General features: G+C 44.8%; 2 protein-coding genes across 2 annotated transcripts in view; one reads left to right on the forward strand and one right to left on the reverse strand.

Moving 5' to 3' along the window:
• The window catches only part of PDCD11 (programmed cell death 11), a 698902-nt gene that overhangs the window by 542816 nt on the left and 131857 nt on the right, over positions 1-24229 (reverse strand). The window lies entirely within an intron of this gene.
• The window catches only part of SLC18A2 (solute carrier family 18 member A2), a 190788-nt gene that overhangs the window by 129431 nt on the left and 37128 nt on the right, over positions 1-24229 (forward strand). The window contains exon 8 of the mRNA XM_068111736.2: positions 1619-1679. Coding sequence (XP_067967837.2) covers positions 1619-1679 — 61 coding nt within the window. The remainder of the gene's footprint in view (positions 1-1618; positions 1680-24229) is intronic.

Raw genomic sequence — 24229 nt, forward strand, 5'->3', positions numbered from 1 at the left:
AATAAATACCAAACAATCACGAGTCATTTGAACACAAATAATCAAACAATTCCAGAAGCGGTTGAAGTTGGTGGTAAGGCGTCTTCTTCTTCCTGAACGTCATCATACTTAACTCAGAAACGTGATAAACGGCAACGTTCAGCAGCATTTATTCAACAAAAAGGTGAAATGATGATTTGGCATTTGTGATTAATTCTGATTTGGATGCAATTGCTTTTCCATTATATATTGCCCTCATTGATGTTAATGTTTCTTTTTCGATTAAGCAACGTCGGGTACTCCAGCTATAAACACTTTTCTACTTTACTTGGGGTACAAATACAAATACAACTTTGTCTGTGGGGTAACATAGGCTATGTGGCCGCGGCCTCATTCAGCGGTGTGGAGGGGAGGGGCGTAAATTCTACGTAAATGTGTACCGTGTAGCGCCAGCTGGTGATGGTGGCAGAGGGCATTACAATTTCCTTTTTTTTTACCTGTGCAACACTGAGGCTAAAGCACTCTTTGCACGGTAAAAATTTTCCTCCTTCCCTTCCCTCATCCCCTAAAACGGAGGGGCCTTGCAAAGCCATAAGTAAAGGGAGCGGGAGACAAGAGGGGGAGAGAGGAAAGCATACAAGCACAACAACATTAGAGAACAGGGACGTTGGTATCTGTGGAAGGGAGAGGGCCGTTTGGGGAGGGAGTGGAGGGAAGGGGTACTTAATGCTAATGCTAATGCTAATGCTAATGCTAATGCTAATGCTAATGCATTAAGTGTAATGCTAATGCTAATGCATGCGTGCAATGCTAATGTATAAAGCAAATGCTTCGGCCTCATAATGGGAGATTCCAATAATTTTGAGAGTTTTAAATTGCACAGAATCCCGGAGAGACAGATGTAATGCTGGGGCACTAACCCATAGTAAAGAGCAGTGCTACACTGAGCTCCAGACAAAGATCTTGTAGATTATGAGTAGTTTTGATTTTCCAGGGAAAAACTTGGATGCATGGAGCATGCTCAGTCTGCTGCTGGCTTTGGAGGCCAGTCTTGCTATCTGGTGGCCCAGGAAAGGTCATGACTGATGTTGAGGCCTAGAAGTTCAAGAGACTGAACCGTCTTCCAATGAATGACCAAGAGAATAGATAGGTGGATTTGTTTGACAATAATTCCTATGCGACAGTTTAAGGGGTTTGCATATATGGGTTTGCATCCCTTATACCTTTTCTGAATGAAAGCCTGATGTAAAATCGTGTCGGTTCTCTCGATTCTTCACTGAATTAATGACTTCAAAAATGGAGGTAGGCAACAAATGGTCTCTGGTGAGATTATAAACTGGGAAGGGTTCTGTTGATGAAAAGTGCTCGTTACTCTTCCTAAACCCATACAGGAATTTCGCCAACTTCAGGCCCTAATCCTACCAAATGTTTAATGATAATTAGTTGTAATTACTCACATTTTCAATCACACTTACGCCCTGTTTATTTAACACTTATAACTCGAGCAGGTGCTATATTGTGATCTGTAATCTTAGTTATTATAACATACCTAGAATTATACATATTGGGGGATGAACGAACGTGTGCCCACTGATGTGATGATGTGACCAGAACCATAAAGTTTCCTTCTGTTTCACAGAGCCAGACTGGAACTCCATTGACAACATTATTACGTGATCCATACATCCTCATCGCTGCTGGTACGTGTTTGGAAATTTATTTCATCATGTAAATTGAGGATGTGGTATCAGTTGGACGATATTGCAGCGATAAAGATAACTTTGTGTTTTTTGTGCTCTGGGGGCATTAAGAGTTAACTACAAAGTGTGGACAGGCATCATGTGTCAACCAAACGAAGCAGATTATTTCCTCCATGAAAGTCATTAATTTGACGAACCCCCTAGTTTTTACTAACACGGAAAATTAATTCCCTGAGACTCCGCCAGACTGATTCGTTTACGTTTTGCATCCACTGATGGACCAGACCTGGATTCAGACCTGAACCAAAATCGAATCGGCTTATTCTTGTCACCTAACCACCTCATCCACCAAGTTTTGTCATAAATCATCCACAACGGTTTAAAACCTCACGCAATAAATTGTGTTTGCTCTCATCTCTCAACAGTGAAGAATCACTGACAAAATATAATCCGGATCTTCAACAAAATCTAATCAATTCGTCGTCATCACATTCCCAACCAGTCCACCAGGTTTTGTCTGAACCTGTCCATAACTTTTTCAGATATCCTGCTCACAGACAAACAAACAAGAAAGGTTTCGTATCTAACAATAAAGTATAGTCTGTGTGTCTATGAACAAAGTATAGTGTGTATATCTATGAACAAAGTATAGTCTGTGTATGTTTGAACAAAGTATAGTGTGTATCAATGAACAAAGTATAGTGTGCGTGTATGAACAAAGTATAGTGTGTGTATCTATTAGATCCGGGCAAAGTATAGTCTGTGTATGTATGAACAAAGTATAGTCTGTGTATGTACAGTCACGTGAAAAAGTAAGTACACCCCATATAAAGTTTTGACTTTTTCAACATATTTCAACATACAGCTATTTGATCTTCATTTCAACAATATTGATAGATAAAGGTGATATAACATAACAAATATCATGAAACATTTACATTTTGTAGTCCATTGTATAATTTAAATAAACATAAATGCAAATTTCGCATGTGGAAAAATTAAGTACACCCTTGGCTCTAATAGGGGGTATTGCCCCCTTTGGCAGAAACAACCTCAAGTCGGCGTTTCTTATAACTGTCTACCAGTCTCTGACATCGACTGGGAGAAATTTTTGCCCACTCCTCCATGCAGAATTCTTTCAGCTGTGTGATGTTTGAGGGGTTTCTTGCATGCACAGCTCGTTTCAAATCCCCCCACAACATCTCGATGGGATTTAGATCCGGGCTTTGACTTGGCCATTCCAAAACTCTCCATTTCTTTCTTTTCAGCCATTCCTTGGTGGATTTACTGGTATGTTTAGGGTCATTGTCATGTTGCAAGGTCCACCTTCGGTTGCGCTTCAACTTTCTGACAGATGGCCTCACATAATCCTCAAGCACCCTCTGGTACAATGAATAATTCATAGTGGATTATATGATGGTGAGCTGCCCAGGCCCTGATGCAGCAAAGCTGCCCCAAACCATAATATTTCCACCACCATGCTTTACAGTTGGTATCAGGTTCTTGTGGTCAAATGCTGTCTTTGGTTTTCGCCAAACATGTCTTCTGGTACTGTGGCCAAATAGCTCTACCTTTGACTCATCTGTCCAGACTACATTGTTCCAGAAGTGCTGGTCGTTGCCTAGGTGTTCATTGGCAAACTTTAGTATTGCCCTGATGTTCTTTCTGGACAGCAAAGGTTTCCTCCTGGCACACCTCCCATGTAGATCAAATTTGTGCAGCCTCTTTCGAATGGGAGACTCGTGCACTTTGACATCAACGGTGGCAAGAGCTACCTGTAGGTCCCGTGATGACATTCTGGGGTTCTTAGAGACTTCTTTCAGCATCTTCTTTTTTTTCTTCTTTTTTTTTGTATACTGAATCGAGGCTCGTGAAAGAGCTGACATTTACTTCACAAACAAATCAACCAGACAAACAAAATATATAAAAAGAGGGAGCGGAAGACAAGAGAAGGGGAAGCACACAAACACTTGAGAGCACACAACATTTAAGAGCAGGGAGATGTGTGGGAGGGAGAGGGCTTGGGGGGAGGCGGCGTGGGAAGGGGGGAGGGGGTGGGAGAAGTATAAAACACAAGGACACCAAGGACTTCCAGGACAGAAGTTGGTATTTCAAAAAAGTGGAATTGGGGTGAAATTAGCGGGGATAGAAAAGATCAAGGTTTTGGATGGGGGAAGATAAGAGATGGTGGTGAACAGCTGTTTTAAAGACCTTTGGTCTGCGGTCTTGCGGTCTGCTCTTGGGCTGAACTTGCTGGGGCGGCCTGGCCTGAACAAGTTGGCAGTTGTTTGAAATCTTCTCCACTTGTAGATGATCTTCCGGACAGTCGAATGATTGATTTCAAATTGTTTGGAGATCTTTTTAAATCCCTTCCCAGTCTCGTAAGCATCGATAACCTTCTTTCTGAAGGCCTCAGAGAGCTCTTTTGATCTAGGCATGGTGACGCCGCACACTTCTAAAACAAAGAGCAAACCAAACTAAATGTCTGAGGTTTAAATAAGACAGGTTCCTCCAAGATCCTCTTTTAACGATGTTCTAATCATTTGCACCTGAGCTTGTGCACCTGATTCTAATTTTAGGTATTTGAAGTAGTGATAAATGTCGGGGTGTACTTACTTTTTCCACATGCGAAATTTGCATTTATGTTTATTTAAATTATACAATGGACTACAAAATGTAAATGTTTCATGATATTTGTTGTATTATATCACCTTTATCTATCAATATTGTTGAAATGAAGATCAAATAGCTGTATGTTGAAATATGTTGAAAAAGTCAAAACTTTACATGGGGTGTACTTACTTTTTCATGTGACTGTATGTGTGTGTATAACGTCGCCGTTCCCGTCGGACATATTAAATTACAGGTGATTTCATTACAGCCATTATCAATGAGGACGGAAGATAGTATTCTCCTGAAACATCAGGCTTTTGAAAAAATAATTTAATTCTTTTTACAGCTTAGTGTTTACTTTCCATATTATATATATTGTCACGTCCGTGGCCGATGAACACCGGCCACAGACGAATAGCCGAACGTTGTTACTCCATGGACATATTCTGAGTCTGTATAAAATGAAGTCTGAATAAAGTAAAAGTCTGAAGGAAAAGATGAACAAGTGGAAGGAATGTATGGAGACAAAAGGTCTGAAGGTGAATATCGGAAAGACGAAGGTGATGGCAAGTGGTAAAGCATGTGGTGAGGTGGAAAGAACTGGGAAGTGGCCGTGTGCTGTGTGCAGGAAGGGTGTCGGAGTGAACTCCATTCAATGTACAATGTGCGCTGAGTGGGTTCATTAAAATGTAGTGGTCTGAGAGGGTCATTAACCAGTGTGGCAGCTACATTCAAATGTAAGGTGTGCACAGAGGGAGCTGCAGATGGAGGAAATGTTGAGTTGGATCTTGGAGACGGCGTGAAGCTGGAAGGTGTGAAAACATTTTGCTGCCTCGGAGACATGCTGAATGGAGAAGGTGGATCAGACTCGGCAACGGTTGCTCGAGTGAGATGTGCATGGAAGAAGTTTCGGGAACTGAGTGGCGTGCTGATGAGGAGGAGAGTGTCGCTGAAGCTGAAGGGAAAGGTGTATGCTGCATGTGTGAGAAGTGTTATGATTTATGGGAGCAAGAGGGTAATGAACGTAGAGCAGCAACGAAGGCTGGAAAGGGTGGAAATGCGAATGGTTCGATGGATGTGCGGAGTATCGTTGAGAGAGAGGAAGACAAATGATGAATTGTGAAAGATGATGGGAATATTGCCTGTGATTGATGCTGTGAAGAGGAACAGGCTGAGATGGTTTGGTCATGTGTTGAGGAAGGATGAAAGTGACTGGTTGAGAAGAGTGATGGAAATTGATGTAGAAGGAAGTAGAGGACGGGGAAGACAGAGAAAGACTTGGCTAAAGATGGTGGAAGAAGAAATGCGGGCAAGGGGGTTAACAAGGAGAGATGCAGAAAATAGGGCAAAATGGAGAAGATTGTCATGGGGACCGCAAGGCTAACCCCCACTCTAGCAGGGAAAATGGCCTTAAAATGCATGTTGTATAAATCGTGACTTGTTTGTCTCGTCCTAGCGTACATGCTGCTATCAAAGTGCACAATCCCGCTTTCTGGGCAGAATAATTACTAGGCAATCGCCCACTCTCATTCACCTCATTGTCTGTACAAATCACATATCCAGATCACATAGATCCGTCCTCTGCTCATGATGCCGATCCGTCTTTGTATAGAATCAGATCTGCATTCGGTATTGCCACGTCCTTCATATCAGCTCTTGTGGCAGTTGTGGCTTGAATGACCTTATGACAATCATGAGGTTCACCATCCTTCTTAGTTGGCAATAGTGAAGCAGGATTTAGTATCGGGCAGCGCTCAATCGTTACATTTGAGGCCAGCCCAGCATTAGCGTGATTTCATACTTTATCGTTCGTGCTGACGACCATTAGTCGGAACTAAGAACTAAGTCAGTACTAAGTGCACTACTATTTGTAGCTGTGATGGAGGTGCTGGCTCAGAACGTAAAGGAGGGTTTACCGTAGGAGTTGTTGTATGCAGATGATCTGGTGTTGATTGCAGAAAGTATGGAAGGACTGAAGGAAAAGATGAACAAGTGGAAGGAATGTATGGAGACAAAAGGTCTGAAGGTGAATATCGGAAAAACGAAGGTGATGGCAAGTGGTAAAGCATGTGGTGAGGTGGAAAGAACTGGGAAGTGGCCATGTGCTGTGTGCAGGAAGGGTGTCAGAGTGAACTCCATTCAATGTTCAATGTACAATGTGCGCTGAGTGGGTTCAACAAAAATTTAGTGGTCTGAGAGGGTCATTAACCAGTGTGGCAGCTACATTCAAATGTAAGGTGTGCACAGAGGGAGCTGCAGATGGAGGAAATGTTGAGTTGGATCTTGGAGACGGTGTGAAGCTGGAAGGTATGAAAACATTTTGTTACCTAGGAGACATGCTGAATGGAGAAGGTGGATCAGACTCGGCAACGGTTGCTGGAGTGAGATGTGCATGGAAGAAGTTTCGGGAACTGAGTGGCATGCTGATGAGGAGGGGAGTGTCATTGTTGAAGCTGAAGGGAAAGGTGTATGCTGCATGTGTGAGAAGTGTTACGATTTATGGGAGCGAGACATGGGTAATGAACGTAGAGCAGCAACGAAGGCTGGAAAGGGTGGAATTGCGAATGGTTCGGTGGATGTGCGGAGTATCATTGAGAGAGAGGAAGACAAATGATGAATTGCAAAAGATGATGGAATAGAGCCTGTGATGGATGCTGTGAAGAGAAACAGTTTGAGATGGTTTGGTCATGTGTTGAGGAAGGATCAAAGTGACTGGTTGAGAAGAGTGATGGAAATGAATATAGAAGGAAGTAGAGGATGGGGAAGACCGAGAAAGACGGCTAAATATGGTGGAAGAAGAAATGCGGGCAAGGGGGTGAACAAGGAGAGATGCAGAAAATAGGGCAAAATGGAGAAGATTGTTATGGGGACCGCAAGGCTAACCCCCGCTCTAGCAGGGAAAATGGCCTTAAAATGCATGTTGTTGTTGTTGCTGACGACAAATGCTGAGTCTGGGCTTGCAATAATATTGCTCTTACGCTATGTGGCACGCGTACCACCAATGGTTGCCCTATTGCCAGACTGGTTGTTCGCTCCACTGCGTATGCTGCTACTGCCACTGCCTTAAGGCACGTTCGCAATCCACGTGCTACAGCATCTAACCGGGTACTGTAATATGCTATCGGTCGCATCTTATTGCCATGTCTTTGGGTTAGCATTGCCTGCGCGAACCCGTCGTGCTCATGTACATACAAGAACAATGGCTTTTCAGAATCGGGGAGTCCCAATGCTGGGGCTGATGCCAGCGCCACCTTTAGATTATCAAAGCATCGCTGTCTTTCTTCAACCCACTCAATCCCTGATGGAGCAGTATTTAATATTGCATCATACAGCAGGCGGTGCAAAAGAGCATAATCTACTATCCATTGCCGGCAATAACCTACCATGCCCAAAAACCTCCGCATCATTCTCTTAGTTGTTGGTTGAGGAATATCCAAGCCCGACTCCACCCTTTCCTGGTGAGCTCCTTCTTACCTTGAGTCAGAACATGACCGAAGTATGTTACCCGCTCCTTGCAAAACTGCAACCTTTCCCTGCTTACCTTATGTCCCTTTTCTGCTAGGGTGGTCTACAACACTGAAGTATCCTCAACACACACCTCTTTAGTTTTAGAACAGATCATCCACTTATTGGATCAACGATGATCCTTCTGGCAATACAACATTTTCAAGATCCTTCTGAAGTGCCTGAGAAAAGAGTGTAGGGCTATCAACAAACTCCTGAGGCAAAACTTTCCATGTATATTGCAAACCCCGGTATGTGAATGCAAACAAATACTGTGAATCCTCGTGTACTGGTACAGTATAAAATGCTGAACACAGATCAATTACTGAGAAAGATTTTACCTCTGACGGCACTGATGACAAAATTGTCTCCAGATTAGGAACCACCGGATAGATTCCTTTTATACACCTGTTAATTGCCCTGAGGTCTTGCACAAACCTGCAAGATGCCTTCCCGGGCTTTTTCACTGGCAAGATCGGTGTGTTACAAGGACTATTCGTTTCCTTAATAATTCCCTGTTTTAACAGAGTAGCTTTCACTGGAGTTGTTCCCTTTTCAACCTCAGGTCGGATAGGGTACTGACGAATCTTGGCATCACCTCCTTCAAAGGTATGTGTACCGGTTCAGCACATTGTATCCTTCCCACATCGTTCGAGTGTTTTGTCCACAAGCTCGGAGGGACCCTGTCTAACAGGGCTAATTGCTCTTCCCCAAGTTCCTCCACTACCTCCTGCACCACTGGAGTGAAATTTACTTTTTCAAATACCGTTTGCACTATTGGCATGGCCTCGGTCCACCGAGGTATCCCGCCTCATCTCCAAGGGTACTCAATTCCCCTCTGGAATATCTTACCACTTGAATTATTGAACAGATCTTCATCCAAGTTATAATTTGTCCCAGCTCTTGGGGCTGATAACCTGTAGCCATCAGTATCGATAAATGAGGCATCACTCCTGGTGGATATTTGGTTAGTTAATTCTGTCGTTCGGTTAATTTTACTTCAATTGCCACTCCCTCCGGGCCAATCCACAAATCAGTCAGCTGTAGACTAAATGATTTTCCCAACTCATGTTCCACTCTATCAGCATATCCTACAGTCATGTGAAAAAGTAAGTACACCCCATGTAAAGTTTTGACTTCAACATATTTCAACATACAGCTATTTGATCTTCATTTCAACAATATTGATAGATAAAGGTGATATAATATAACAAATATCATGAAACATTTACATTTTGTAGTCCATTGTATAATTTAAATAAACATAAATGCAAATTTTGCATGTGGAAAAAGTAAGTACACCCCGACATTTATCACTACTTCAAATACCTAAAATTAGAATCAGGTGCACCACCTCAGGTGCAAATGATCAGAACATCGTTAGAGAGGATCTTGGAGGAACCCATCTTATCTAAACCTCAGACATTTAGTTTGGTTTGCTCTTTGTTGTTGAAGTGTGTGGCGTCACCATGCCTAGATGAAAAGAGCTCTCTGAGGCCTTCAGAAAGAAGGTTATAGATGCCTACGAGTCTGGGAAGGGATTTAAAAAGATCTCCAAACAATTTGAAATCAATCATTCGACTGTCCGGAAGATCATCTACAAGTGGAGAAAATTCCAAACAGCTGCCAACTTGTTCAAGCCAGGCCGCCCCAGCAAGTTCAGCCTGAGAGCAGACCGCAAGATGTTGAAAGAAGTCTCTAAGAACCCAAGAATGTCATCACGTGACCTACAGGTAGCTCTTGCCACTGTTGATGTCAAAGTGCACGAGTCTACCATTAGAAAGAGGCTGCACTAATTTGATCTACATGGGAGGTGTGCCAGGAGGAAACCTTTGCTGTCCAGAAAGAACACCAGGGCAAGACTAAAGTTTGCCAATGAACACCGAGGCAAACACCAGCACTTCTGGAACAAAGTGCTCTGGACAGATGAGTCAAAGGTAGAGCTATTTGGCCACAGTACCAGAAGACATGTTTGGTGAAAACCAAAGACAGCATTTGACCACAAGAACCTGATACCAACTGTAAAGCATGGTGGTGGAAATATTATGGTTTGGGGCAGCTTTGCTGCATCAGGGCCTGGGCAGCTCACCATCATACGATCCACTATGAATTCTTCATTGTACCAGAGGGTGCTTGAGGATAATGTGAGGTCATCTGTCGGAGAAGTTGAAGCTCAACCGTAGGTGGACCTTGCAACATGACAATGACCCTAAACATACCAGTAAATCCACCAAGGCATGGCTGAAAAGAAAGAAATGGAGGGTTCTGGAATGGCCAAGCCAAAGCCCGGATCTAAATCCCATCGAGATGTTGTGGGGGGATTTGAAACGAGCTGTGCATGCAAGAAACCCCTCAGTCATCGCACAGCTGAAAGAATTCTGCATGGAGGAGTGGGCAAAAATTTGTCCCAGTCGATGTCAGAGACTGGTAGACAGTTATAAGAAACGCCGACTTGAGGTTGTTTCTGCCAAAGGGGGCAATACCACCTATTAGAGCCAAGGGTGTACTTACTTTTTCCACATGCGAAATTTGCATTTATGTTTATTTCAATTATACAATGGACTACAAAATGTAAATGTTTCATGATATTTGTTATATTATATCACCTTTATCTATCAATGTTGTTGAAATGAAGATCAAATAGCTGTATGTTGAAATATGTTGAAAAAGTCAAAACTTTACCGGGTGTACTTACCTTTTCACGTGACTGTATATCCTGTCTATCCGGGGCGTATTTTGCAGTACAATGCAACGGGTCAAATCATTCCTCTGTATTTATATTACGTTTGCATATCCATTGTTCTAGCAGTGGTATTTGCGTCAGTTTTCCCAGCGAGTTCTCTATCATTGTTGCTAGAGCACTCTCAGTGATTTGCCACCAATGCACCTCTGGACTAGGTCTCATTAGCAGTTCTAAGACCTCTCACCTGTTTTATTCTGGCATATCTAAATACACCCCTTCTGGTGTACATCTTACAGTACAACCCAATCTACACAAAATATCTCTACCTAATTAATTTACTGGCATATTTTCAACTAACAAGAATGCATGACAGGCTTCTAATGGGCCACATTGAACAACCAAATCTTCAGAAAAGAAAACTTTTTCACTTACCCCTGCGACCCCCACTATCCTGATGCTTTTTCATGACACTGGAGCTCTGGGTAGTGTATCCCTTTTGATAGTCGAGCTGGTTGCTACCGTATCCACAAGAAATGACAGTTTCTTCCCATTGACCGTCAGATTCAACGTTGGCTCATCCGACGGTGTTGCTCTAACCAGGGGTAGAATGGGGACAACCTCGCTGTCCTTCCGTCAATAATTTGACCCTTTCTGTGGAAGAGGTCTCCTGCCTCCCTGTCCTCCATGGGATATGCTTCTAGGGCAATCCCGCTTTCAGTGCCCTCTCTACCCGCACAAGAAACATGCCCCGACCAGGCCGGTTACCTGGTTGTCCCCCTTCTGCACGGGCTGGGTCAGTCCATACTTCCTCTGTCCAAACCCTTGGGTAGCTCAACAGTTCCAAGGGGGAGGTGGTGGAAATTCAGGGGTATATTCCTCTTCCTCGTCTTCTCCTTCACCCAGCGGGGCCGAGGGCTGGGTCCGCCATCCCTGCACCTCCCCTGCCCGCACCGATCTCTTGGAAGTCCATTTGGAAGTCCATTTGGACTTCCAAGTGTTCGTGAGATGTCTATCTTCAGGAGTAGGCCAGCCATTGCCAGCATCTCAATTGAAATTTGTCCCTCATCCTTTTAATTGTCAAGATAGTTAAATAACATTCATAATAATGACAAATCACCTTTCCGTTCTCTTCTTATCAAAATCCTCACGTCGGCACCAATCTCCAATGTATTTTTTTTTTTTGTATACTGAATCGAGGCTCGTGAAAGAGCTGACATTTACTTCACAAACAAATCAACCAGACAAACAAAATATATAAAAAGAGGGAGCGGAAGACAAGAGAATGGGAAGCACACAAACACTTGAGAGCACACAACATTTAAGAGCAGGGAGATGTGTGGTAGGGAGAGGGCTTGGGGGGAGGAGGCGTGGGAAGGGGGGGGGGGAGGGGACCACCTCATGAACCACCTTTGGAGGCCATTTTTCCCCGCAGAGCAGGGGTTGGCCTTTTTCGGACACCATGGTCCCCTTTTTGAAGCAATGTTTTTATGGCTGGATGCCCTTCCTGCCGCCAACCCTGTTAGTCGTATTGCTCATGAGAGGAACACTAATATTATATGTGATTGTAGAAATGTTTCAGTAATAATCCTTTGATGAATCTTAACGATATTGTATTGCGGTTCATAAAAATATTGTAGAAGACGGGGTCATTATATATATATATATAATATATATATATATATATATATATATATATATATATATATATATATATATATATATATATATATATATATGTATATGTATATATATAGTATATATATATATATATATATATATATATATGGTATATATATATATGGTATATATATATATGGTATATATATATATATGGTATATATATATATGGTATATATATATATATGGTATATATATATATGGTATATATATATATATGGTATATATATATATGGTATATATATATATATGGTATATATATATATGGTATATATATATATATGGTATATATATATATATGGTATATATATATATATGGTATATATATATATATATGGTTATATATATATATATATATGGTATATATATATATATATATGGTATATATATATGGTATATATATATATATGGTATATATATATATATATGGTATATATATATATATACGGTATATATATATATATATATACGGTATATATATATATCTATATATATATCAGTCACTATGCGACCTTCATATCATCAGTGGAGAACCGCCAGCAAGGTGTCCCATACAGCTGCTACTGCACCTTGCTGGGAGCGATAAGCACCGCCTGCCACACGGTAACGTTATCTCTGGTATCCACTCATCATATGGAGTCGACCTGGTTGCGGTTGGGAGTTACTAATAATGGTATCTGTAATCTGGTTCTCCAACCTAATGAGCGGACAGCATGACGTCATCGCCATGCATGTCCGCATTGCCTGCAAAGCTCCGTAATGACGTATAATCCGTAATGACGCACTGCTCGATGGTTCCTCTGGAGCTTTGCAGGCAATGCGGACATGCATGGCGATGACGTCATGTTGTCCGCTCATTAGGTTGGAGAACCACATTACAGATACCATTCTATATATATATATATATACACAAAGAATTAAGTTAAGCACCCCCCCCCCCCCCCCCCCCCCCCCCGTTTTTTTACAACCTCGCACATTACAAGTTTGTTGTCGTCAAAACAGTGTAATATACCCATGATATTGCTATATTTTCTGGAGAAGTGATATTATGGTCACATAAAAACATAACAATCATGCCGTTTTCAATATTTTATTCTGAATAATTTAAGGTGAAATTTTTTGGGAATTTTAGGCATATTTTCACCTCAATTTAAGTATGGAGCTATAGGTCCATCACGGACAGTGTGGATGACGTTTATGTTTTCTAACGTACAGTCATTGTTCTGAGAAGACCTCTAGCGATCTTTGCGTCAATAACGTGTGTAGGACCCACGTGATCGGATCACTGACTCAACCAATCACTTTTTTTCACTTTGATCACTCAATTTCATCAATGGATAATTGCTAATGTCATACCAATCATTATTTGATCTCACATACCTTAGAATATATGCCAATGTATACATATACACAAAGAATATATATTAGGGGGTGCTTACCTTAATTCGTTGTGTAGGGGTGCTTAACTTAATTCTTTGTGTATATATATATATATATATATATATATATATATATATATATATTGTCGCGTAACCGTGATTAACACCACAGTTACGGATGACCGATTTGCGAGACTTTAACTCCCGAGGCGAACACTCAATGGCGGACTCAAGTTCAACACCAACGCGCGGAATGGCGGGGCGCAGCGAAGGCTCCGCAACCTTATCTATTAAAATCAAACACCCAGGAAAACTGCGTTCAGATATTATGTACAAAAAGTAATATAAGGGTTTATTAGGAAAAGTAAAGCCAGTGAAAAAGCCCGCCGGTAAATCTAATAATTCTAATAAACCTAAATCGGGACGTCCCCACACGACTGACAGCAAACACAAACGAGGGAGATTAATCACGAAAATAACACGTCCCGTCGTTCAAAATATACGCGGAGATCGGGCTTATCTGTCTTTGTCGTCTTGTATTGTTGGTGTCCAGCACCGCTCCTTCCGGCCCGATCGCACACCACGAGGCCCCTCGCTCCAAGCACCACGCGTCCGACGCAGGCCAGCGGCTCCACTTGACCAGGGACAGGAAGGACTCCTTTCAACTCCACTCGACTCGACGCGGGAGTGCTGGCAGCCAAGTGCCAACGAACTGCTCAGTGCCAACTGGGTGTGCTCTCGTGTGTCTCCTGCGACTCCCTACAACCCGAACTGCACTCGAACTGCGACTGGAATGGCGTGTCCTCTCCAACTCTCCACCACCGCTCAACTCTCTGGTGCCTGCCTGCGTCTGCCAGTGCCTGCCACGAACTCAACTCAACTCAACTCTTGAAATGGCGTCCGACCGTCGCCTATATTGGTGGCCGATGACGTCACATTGCGCACTCCTCAGCCAATCAAAGCCTCCCGCGACTCCTGACATCTCCCCCGTTACGCGACCCTGCGGTCCTGGCATAACACGTGCCGGCCAGGTTTGTAGGCCTTGGGAGGTGTACACGGTGGCGGCCAATCATGGCGGTGTTTTTGACCTGGTTTCCTGTCAATTTAATACGAAGTCCTTGTCAGGGAAAGGGGATTATTTAATGTTGCGCTAAGGACCTAACTAATGTTTATGTGGTTTGCAGTGCCATAATGGACAAAGGTTTGACTACCAGGTGAGACTCACAGGGGCGTTACCTTTAATCCCTCACTATTTAACACTCGAATCTCCAGGTAGATCCACACTCATACATCTTACCCCGACAACCGCCTGAACATCAATAACTTATTACATGTAGAGTCCCTGTCACGACAGCCGAATACCTACCTATTCAGATCTACCTAGCTCTAGATGTTGCATTACCAAATTCATAACAATATATATATATATATATATTGCTGCGGTTTTGAGATTGGCACATTGAAGTCAATAAATGTTGAAGGTTTTCCCCCCATAGTTAGTCACACGAGCAACATATTGGCCCATTTGTAGTATAGTTATATCTTAGTATGTGTAAGAATAGGCCATTTCCCCTCTTAGTACCTGCGTTGTGTAAAGACAGGAGAATAGGCCCTCCATTCATTTTGCGTACACCTCCATTCTACCTCTATGTGCGCAATCCATCCCATGTCCCATTTGGCTGTCCACTAGTCAAGTTAACACGAGGCAGGGCCTCGAAAGGTGAAGAAGGGTTGAGCTCGGTGCGGCAGCAGTGGGGACGGTAAGAATGAACCAACCAATCAGAGCTCGAGCGGAATGACGTGAAAGGGCGTGGTGAAGAGCGTCTGGTGAGTTCCAGAGGGTTCGAAGGGCGTGGCAGATATAACCCGATGCAAAAAGCCCTCGGGGGGACTCGCGGAGGGAAGGACTTGAGAGTTATCGAGGGAGGTGCGCTGAGCTGGTTCGGAGTTTATGAGAGGATTCTAAGGAGACGCGCTTGAAAAGGATCACCCGCGCTGTATGAACTTTGTTACGAGGGATACATGGGCGCAGCCAGGGCATTGATAACTTGCTCACCAAGCAGTTCAGCCAAAGTGAGTGAACGCGGCTGAATAGCTGCCAGCCGCGCTAAGTCCGCCCCCTACCGTTCGCCCCGAGATAACCCGTTCCGTTCGAGCGACACGATACGCGGTCCTGCCTTCTCCTACCTCCATCTTCACGGGACGTGCCGGGGATCGTGGAGAGCCGGACGGGGCCGATCCTGGACGACCAAGCCGGCGCGTTCGGCCTGAACAGCATCCTGCCCATCTGCAATCCCCGTGTGAGTGTGTGTGTCAGACAGGCCCGTTTGTCCTGGGGTATTAAGTATAAGACTGCATAAGGATTGCTCTGTCTCTTCCTCCTGTGCTGTAAATACGTGCATAATTAATTAAACCAATTTGTTCTTCCTTTTCTTTCCAATTCGATTGCCTTTGTGATTTCTCCATTGACTAAGCGTGGTACGAATAACATCGCTCCAATCGGGTCTCGTAATTATAAATAGTGTGGATCACGTGTACGCAAACCGCTCGGCGTATCACCATCACACGTGGTTCGTGCGAGGCTTATTCCCTTGCTTCCAGGGCAGCGCTAGTACTTAGGTAACAGCGAATTTGGACCCAAAACCCTATTTAGCGCTGTCCGGAAGGGAGGTAATAGGTCTCTGGTCACGCCAGGTCAGTAAAGACAAGGGGATTAATCCCCCCTTGATAAGGGGAGAAGGCGGGCGACAGTTCCGCAACAATTGGTATTCCCAGAGGAGATCTGTGTGACAAGGTTGCGGCCTGACTGTCATTTGTTCAAGTGCAACAAGACAGGTCATCTTAGGGGAGTTGTCGGTACCTTGGGAAGAGAACATGGAGGAGTTCCAAGAGAGGAAAGTACAGTGAGCTGGAGGCAGAGTGCCGGGAGAAGGGTTGGCGAGTTTCGTGTCAGCCATTTGAGGTGGGGTGTAGAGGGTATATTGGCAATTCCTTTTCTGCATTTATTCCTAGGCTGGGAGTGTGTGGGACAGAAAGAAGGAGGATGTGTGACAAGGTGGCCCAGGTTGCCTTGAAAGGCTCATTTTGGATATGGAGGAAGTTTACGGAGGCACGTCGAACGGTGTGGGTTGGTTGTGTTTTTTTTGTTTTGTTTGTTACCATTATTATTTCTTATTTTGTGTATATGAGTGAGTGGGTGAGGGTGTGTGTTTTTGCATGAATTAATTTTTGCATGAGTGTGTTTTTGTGTGTTGAGTGGTGTATGATGTAAGGGTAGGTGGTTGGTTGGTGTTGTGTGTGTATGAATGATCTGGTGTGTTTTTTGGTGAGTGGTGAAGGGTATAAAGGTGGGTGTTTGAGTGTTCCACCATGTTTGTTTGGTGCTGTGGATTCTGGATGTGGAGGTGTTGTTGTTGTTGTTCGCACTGGCTGGGGGTGGGGGTATGTACGCATCCAGGTGCAGTTGCTGCATGTGGATGTGGATGTGCCCCTGCTGGCCCACCTTAGCTGACCGTATCGAGGTTGAAGGGCCGAAACGGGATGATGCTGAGGACCTCGACTGAGGACCCGGTCAGTACGGCACACTTGTGACCAGGTGTGTTTTGAACTTGACCAGGTGTGTTATATATATAGATATATATATATATATATATTGTTACGGTCCGCGGATAAGGATGTTGTTTGCCGAGCGGATGGCACCGCGGTCGAACAGTTTTCCCCGACTAAACCCGATTCCCGAACGTTGGCCGGATCGCGCCACAGATATTCAATAGGGAAAAGACTAAGGCGACACGGATGTGAAGAAGAAGCAGACAAAAAGGTTGGAAATACGAATCTAATTTATTTACTATTTACAGGCTCAAAATAACCAAGGAGAAGGAAAGATAAGAAAATAATATACAGAAGATTTTAGAGACACAGTGAAAATCGCTAGCTTATCTAAACAGACTTAATTAATACCCAGGACAGAACAAACGAAGACGACTCACACGGGGAATGATGATAGGACTGGCGGGAGGTGGATGGCTGGAGGGAGAGGAAAGTCCGAGGGGTCCTGCAGCATGATCGGCGCGTTTAGCAGCCGCCGTTCCTTCGCGGCCCTGCTCAAAACCGCCGTCCAGGCCCCAAGCGGCTGTTGAGTGTTGTTGCTGCTGTGGCCGCCGCTGCTGCTGCTGCTGTGGACGTCGCATGCTTTGCCAGGACTACAACAGGCTTTGTGCTTTCTGGGATGTCCTCTCCTTGGATGTTCTCTATGTTCTCTTGGTCCAACAACTCTTTCTCTTTCTTGGTCCGACCACTCCTCACCATCGACAACCCAACGCAACCACTGACCACCACAACGCAACCACTGACGACCAACGCCACCACAACGCAACCAACGCACTTCTTGCGCGCGCGCCTTTATAGCGCCTCCGGCGATTAAGCCGCCGGCCTTCAGGACACGCCCATCGGTGTGCTCACCTCGGCCATGGTTGGTCGCGCGACCCTCTGGCTCCGCGCTTGATGACGACGGGCGGGCACGCCTTTCTTCCCCGACCCGAGCACATGTTCAATGGTGGTTTTGGAGGGGATGTAATTGTCAATCGAGGCTTGGCAATGAAAGTTTTGGGAGTGGGAATGGGGAATGAAAGGAAGCTATCTTATTTCACTTGGTGCAATGGAGTGTCATTTTAATGGAAGACAAATCCTTAACCTAATACACAGAATAAGGAAATAAACTACTGAACAAGGGTATTATAGTGTCCTTCAATGTATGCTTTATGGAATTAACTACCAGAACGCCCTTTGACCTTTATACAACAGACTGGAGGCAGGAAGGCGATATTTTACAACAATTTACTATACAATAAAAACACAATAAAAAAAACACAATCCTCATTTCCGCAACAATATATATATATATATATATATATATATATATATATATATATATATATATATATATATATATATATATATATATATATATATACACACACACATATTAAATACATATATATTTCAACCAAGTTCAGGGATTTGAAAGTATAACTTGCAGACTTTGGTGTCAGAGAGGTAGAGGAATTGCCTTTGTAATGGATAGACATCTACATATATCTCTCTTCGCAGTGATGTGTAAATACCAACTTGGGGAATAGTTTCTGTGAATGCTTTGTCTAACAAAACAGACATATTCTGGCGGCCCTGCTCTCTGTGATTCAATTGTATTTCTTGTTGACCAACTGGTGAGATAATGTCTGACTCAGTATTATCAAGAACTCTCATCCTCCAATCTGCCCCCCTCCCTTCACACTTCCAATCTCAGACAGCCCAACTCTGTCCACATCGACTATATAAATGAAGCTCAAAGGCAATTCAGGAGATTCCTGGAACGTTTGTGTTGAGTCCTGTTCATGTACGCCGACGAAGTATTTTGTTGTAATCCTTGTTATATCCTGAGTGAATCTTCTCCAAATAATTAAAATCTTCAAAATTGTTATTGGTGTGGACATTTTAGTCTGTTGACATTCTTCAACAGCCGCATCATGTTCTCGACCATCATCGTTTGCAAAGCTTCTTGTTTTATTTCTTTGTCCTGGCCATGGGCTCGGTAACACTGCTTGGCCGCTGCGGCGATTGGCCCAATGGGTTCCCGTTTCCATCCAGCATTACCGTCTTAAGATGTTTTTTGATGGGGGGGCAATAATCCTTCCACAAACATGTTTACTAATAGGGCCTCTGGAGGATCCATCTGCAATCCCCCATGCCTCCTTATAACTCGCCTTAAGCACTCCAGAAACACTTCTGGATCTTCATCCTTTTTTTGTGCATCCCTGCACTTTCCTCCAATCCGTATCTAGGGGCTGTAAAGCTAACTACTGCTGTAATCAAGGCTACCATTATTAAATTAAAAGCATCTCCATCCTCTTGCGCTGCTGCCGTTGGCTGCCAGCCCATCGTTCGTTTCACTTTAGACCAGATGTGGGTTGGCAGCACTGTCCTGGAAGTCCTCGAAGCCCTGGAAGCCAGTGGTGTCTGGAAATTGGGAGCCCGTCGGCATGGAGACCCCTGGTGACCCAGAGGCTATGTGAGCCTGAGGCAAAGGAGCCTGGTGTGAGACCTTCCTAGCGGGACTACAGCTAAGGAGCTGTTTGGCTGTCACGAGGCCGAGAATTGAAGGGGGGTGAAGATGTCGCAAGTCGGGCACTTGCTTTTGGGACTGCGGGCACCACAGCCTGAAGCGCCCCCAGAATCTTGCTTGTATGGTACCTCCCCGCTGCCTAATTAAGGATCACATGCATCTTATGACATCTAAGCCATGGTCTTGCAGGGGGGTTGGAATATGTGTATTGATTATTGAAATGTCTATATCTGATTATTGGGTTTGTGTGAGTGAATGGGGGAAATCCACTGAGCCATGCCACTCACCTGTATCACCCGGACAGGGTCAGTGGAAATTTGGGCACATTGGGATGGCTCCGCATGTAATGTTGGGCCTTGTGGCATCCAATGGGGGACGTGGTCTCTAGAGGGACCCAGGGTTTTGTATAAACGTTTGGCATTTTCGATTAAGGTTTTGTGGTTAATATAGAGTTTTGTGCTGACATTTTTCTTCCGCCCCACTCATTAGGAGCGAGGAATCAAGATTTGTACTTATTTGAATTGTTGCTTAAGGGGTGTAGCATGTTAAGGAGACCAGGTAAGTTAGCTATGGCTCACTTCCCACAGCCCCTCCTAATTTATTTCATAGGTTCATTAAGTGTGAGTCAGTAAGTGTTAAGGCTGGAACGGTGATGCCTGCAGTCAACCTTGCAGGAGCTACGGTTCCAGGGGGGGGGGGGGGTGGGCTGTTTTACGTTTGTGGGACCAGATAGGATTGTATAGGGTAGTGTGCTCTGACTGTCGTGAAGAAGAAGAAACACTCATGTAACTAAGTAGGGATGTTGTAAAAACCAGAGTTACAACATTGGCTCAGTTCGTGAGTTTAATCGAAATAGATTCCGATATACCTGTGCGATATGCAATACCTGTTAAGAAAACCAGCGAACATCATATCAATATTCAGCATTCATCTGGATCAGTGATGGGTTTACAAACGAGCACAAGCAGGCCTCAAACAAAGTGGTTGTACATACTATCTATTTAAGCACCTACGTAACATACAGTAAATGTCACAGGAATGATCATTGCGCTGGATGTCCGAATTCTTATAACTGCCGCGCAGTGGACAGAAGTCGCATTGTCACCTGGGTTCAGACTTAGACACAATTTCATGACATTCTCCCCGGCGTTAAAACTACACTACCCCTAGTGGTGAGAATCAAGCTAGCAAGCTATATAGCAGTATAGAAACTTCAGTTAGCAGATGGTTACATAAAACAGCGATTCATGTCAATCCCAGCCATAGCGATCGGGACGGCGAATTTCTCTTCCGGCGCGAGTTCGATATGCATCAGGAGCTTCAGCCACGAGTCCGAATTCCCCCACGTTGGGATAACCGCCTATCTCGGGTGATGGCGGCGGCACCTCAATGCCGATTAGGTCGGGCGCGTGCGGGGGCGAGATTGACGGAGAATTCCCCATCAACGGATTCGCCGGGCTGAGTTCCGGCCGAACGGTATCCCCGCACAGAGCAAGATGACGCTCCGAAACTGTAGACTCGCGTCCATTTGGCAGCAGCACTCGAGCGTGCTCGGGATTGGCTTGGAGGATATGAACCTTGTCGACGAGCGGGTCATGTTTACTTTGGCGAACCATGCATTTGAGGAAAGCCGGTCCGGGCTGAGCTAGCCAGCCCGGCAAAGGTCGGACACCTCCTGAACGGCGCGCATAACGAAACAGACGGTCGTGAGGGGTTTGATTGGTAGCAGTGCACAATAAAGTCCTGATCGAGCTTAACGCTCGATCCAGGTCCAGGTACCATCCAGGTCCATCGGTCCAGTCCTAGTCTGTGGGACTTGAGGCCCAGAGTAATGGCCTTCCATATAATGCCATTAAATCTTTCCACCTGACCATTCACCTGTGGCCTGTACGGAGGAGTATAGCTTGAAGCTATATTGCGCTGGAGCAAAAAGGTTCTCGCATCCTGGGACAAACACAGCACCTCGATCGGTGTGCACGTCGGCCGGATTCCCGAACATGGAAAACAAAATCTGCAGACACTTGATAGCAGTCACAGCAGCAGATCGCTGCACGGGAAAGCAAAAGGGAACCTGGAGAACTCGTCAACTATCGTGAGAACATAGCGAGAGCTACCCGAAGCCGGTAGGCTAGGGTTAGCAGGTAGACACGAAGCCGGTAGAGGCCCTTTGAAGTCCATTGCCAATCTCTCCCACGGCCGAGTAGCCTGGATCAGCGTACCCATCCGGGGGTTGTAGAAACGAGGTTTGAGTTCAGCACAAATGGAACAAGTGTGACATAGCTGATGAATGTCCTCAATAGAGTAGGGCAAATTGTGACTGTGCACATAATGAGCTAAACGCGTCACCCCGGGATCGCACAACGTTTCATGAAGAACACGCAGATCATCAAAGGAAGTGAGACTCGCACACACTGCTGGTCGTGATAATGCATCCGCTGCGAGATTATCCCGTCCTGGGCGATACCTGATGGTGTAGCAATAATCTGCTAATTATATCCTCCATCGAGTGATCTTCTCGTTCTTAATGCGCGTGTCATGGCGCGTGTCATACATGAAAGCGACACTTTGCTGATCAGTAATGACCTCAAAACGTTTGCCAAGCAAATATGGCCTCCAAGTCCGAATAGACTCAACTATGGCGTACGCTTCATTTTCGACAGACGAGTGTCATTTCTCTGCGGAGGAGGGAGTCCTTGAAAAGAAGGCCACAGGTTGCCCCCCTTGAGAGAGCGTCGCAGCTATCACGTGGTCCGATGCATCGCTTTCCTAGACAAAGGGCTTGCTTTCATCGATAGACGACACAGCGGCGCCAGCTATGTCTGACTTCAGGCCATGGAAAGCGACCTTGGCGGCATGATACATGGGGAACACTTTGCAATCTACAAGAGGACGAAGCTTCTCAGAAAAATTCTGGACCCACTTTGAATAATGTGCGAATAGCCCGAGAGCACGCTTCAAGGAAGCATGATCATGTGACGGGGCTATGTCGAACAAAGGTCGCAGTCGCTCTTTGTCTGGAGTGATAGTGCCTTTTTTTGTTTTTTGTACACAAGATCGAGGATCGTGAAAGAGTTAACTTTAATCACACAAAAAGTCAAACCGACACATAAAACACAAAAATAAGGGGAGCGGTAGACAAGTTGGGGAGAGAGGGGGAAGGACACAAACACAACATTTGTGAGCAGGGACATCGGGAGAAATGTGGGAGGAGGAGGGCTTGGGGGGAGGTGGAAGAGGTATAAAACACATGATCACTGCAAGGACTTCCAGGAAAGAAGTTGGAATTTCAAAAAAAAAGTGTATTTGGGGTGAATTAGTGGGGGTAGAAAAGATCAAGGTTTTGGATGGGGGAAGATATGAGATGGTGGTGAACAGCTGTTTTAAAGACTTGGAGGGAGGAGTGGGATTGAAGGGAGTGGGGGAGTTTGTTCCAGAGGCAGGAGAAAAGGGGAATGAAAGACTGAAGGTGAGCAGAGAGCCTAGATTTTGGCAGTTTAACCATAAGAGGGTTGCAGGCAGATCTTGTGTGACCTGAAGGAATATTGGGGGGGACAGAGCACAGAGAGAGCTGGGGGAGCAAGGCCATAGAGGAGTCAGTAAAAGACAGAAAGATCACCAACCTGCCTGCGGTGAGTGAGTGAAAGGCCCTCGGAGTTAGCTTCATCGCAGGAAATTCCAATGATTCTGAAAGCTTTGGTTTCAACAGCGTGAAGCCGAGCTAGGTGTGAGGCAGGAGCACCGGCCTAGAGGGCAGAACAGTATTCCATTGAGCTGTGGATGAAAGCCTTGTATGTGGTGAGGAGCTCAGTTGTGCCAAGGAAGGTCTTCGCACAACGGAGGATGCCCAGTCGGCGACTGGCTTTGGAGGCCAGCTTGGAAATGTGATTTTCCCAAGAAAGATCATGGCAGATAGTGAGACCCAAAAGCTTGAGCGACAGAACTTCTTGGAGAGGATTGTTGAGAAAGTAGATGGGAGGGTTTTCCAGTCGGTCTTTTCGGAGAGACATCGTAAGAGTGTGAGATTTGTCAGGATTGAAAGACATGTTCCACTTGTTTGACCAGTCTGTGATTTTGTCCAGGACTGCAGAGAGTTAGGAGGCTGCAGACTGCCGTTCTGAGGGATGAGGAATGGAGCGGCATATAGTGTAGTCATCAGCAAAGAGATAGAGACGATTTTCCAGAGAGTCAGAGAGATCATTGATGAAGACCAGAAATAGCACAGGGCCCAGAACACTACCTTGGGGAACTCCAGCCAGAACAGGAAGGGGAGATGAGAAAAATCCATTCAGGGCCACACGTTGCCTATGACCAGAGAGGAAGTCTGCAAGCCATGCGTGGGGATTTCCATGGTTACCATGGGAGGAGAGTTTGGTCTCAGAGCTGGGTGCCAGAGTGTATTGAAGGCACGTGATATGTCAAGTGAGACAGCTCTGATTTCCTGTTTGGAATTGAGGACCTCCATCCATTGTTGAGACAGCAGAAGCAGCATGTCCAGAGTAGAATGACCTGGTCTGAATCCAAATTGATGATCAGAGATAAAGCCATTGGAGAAGAGGAAGGATTTGATATCCGA

Source organism: Myxine glutinosa, chromosome 3 (genome assembly GCF_964187855.1).
Source record: "Myxine glutinosa chromosome 3, kmMyxGlut1.1, whole genome shotgun sequence".
NCBI classification, from domain to species: Eukaryota; Metazoa; Chordata; class Myxini; order Myxiniformes; family Myxinidae; genus Myxine; species Myxine glutinosa.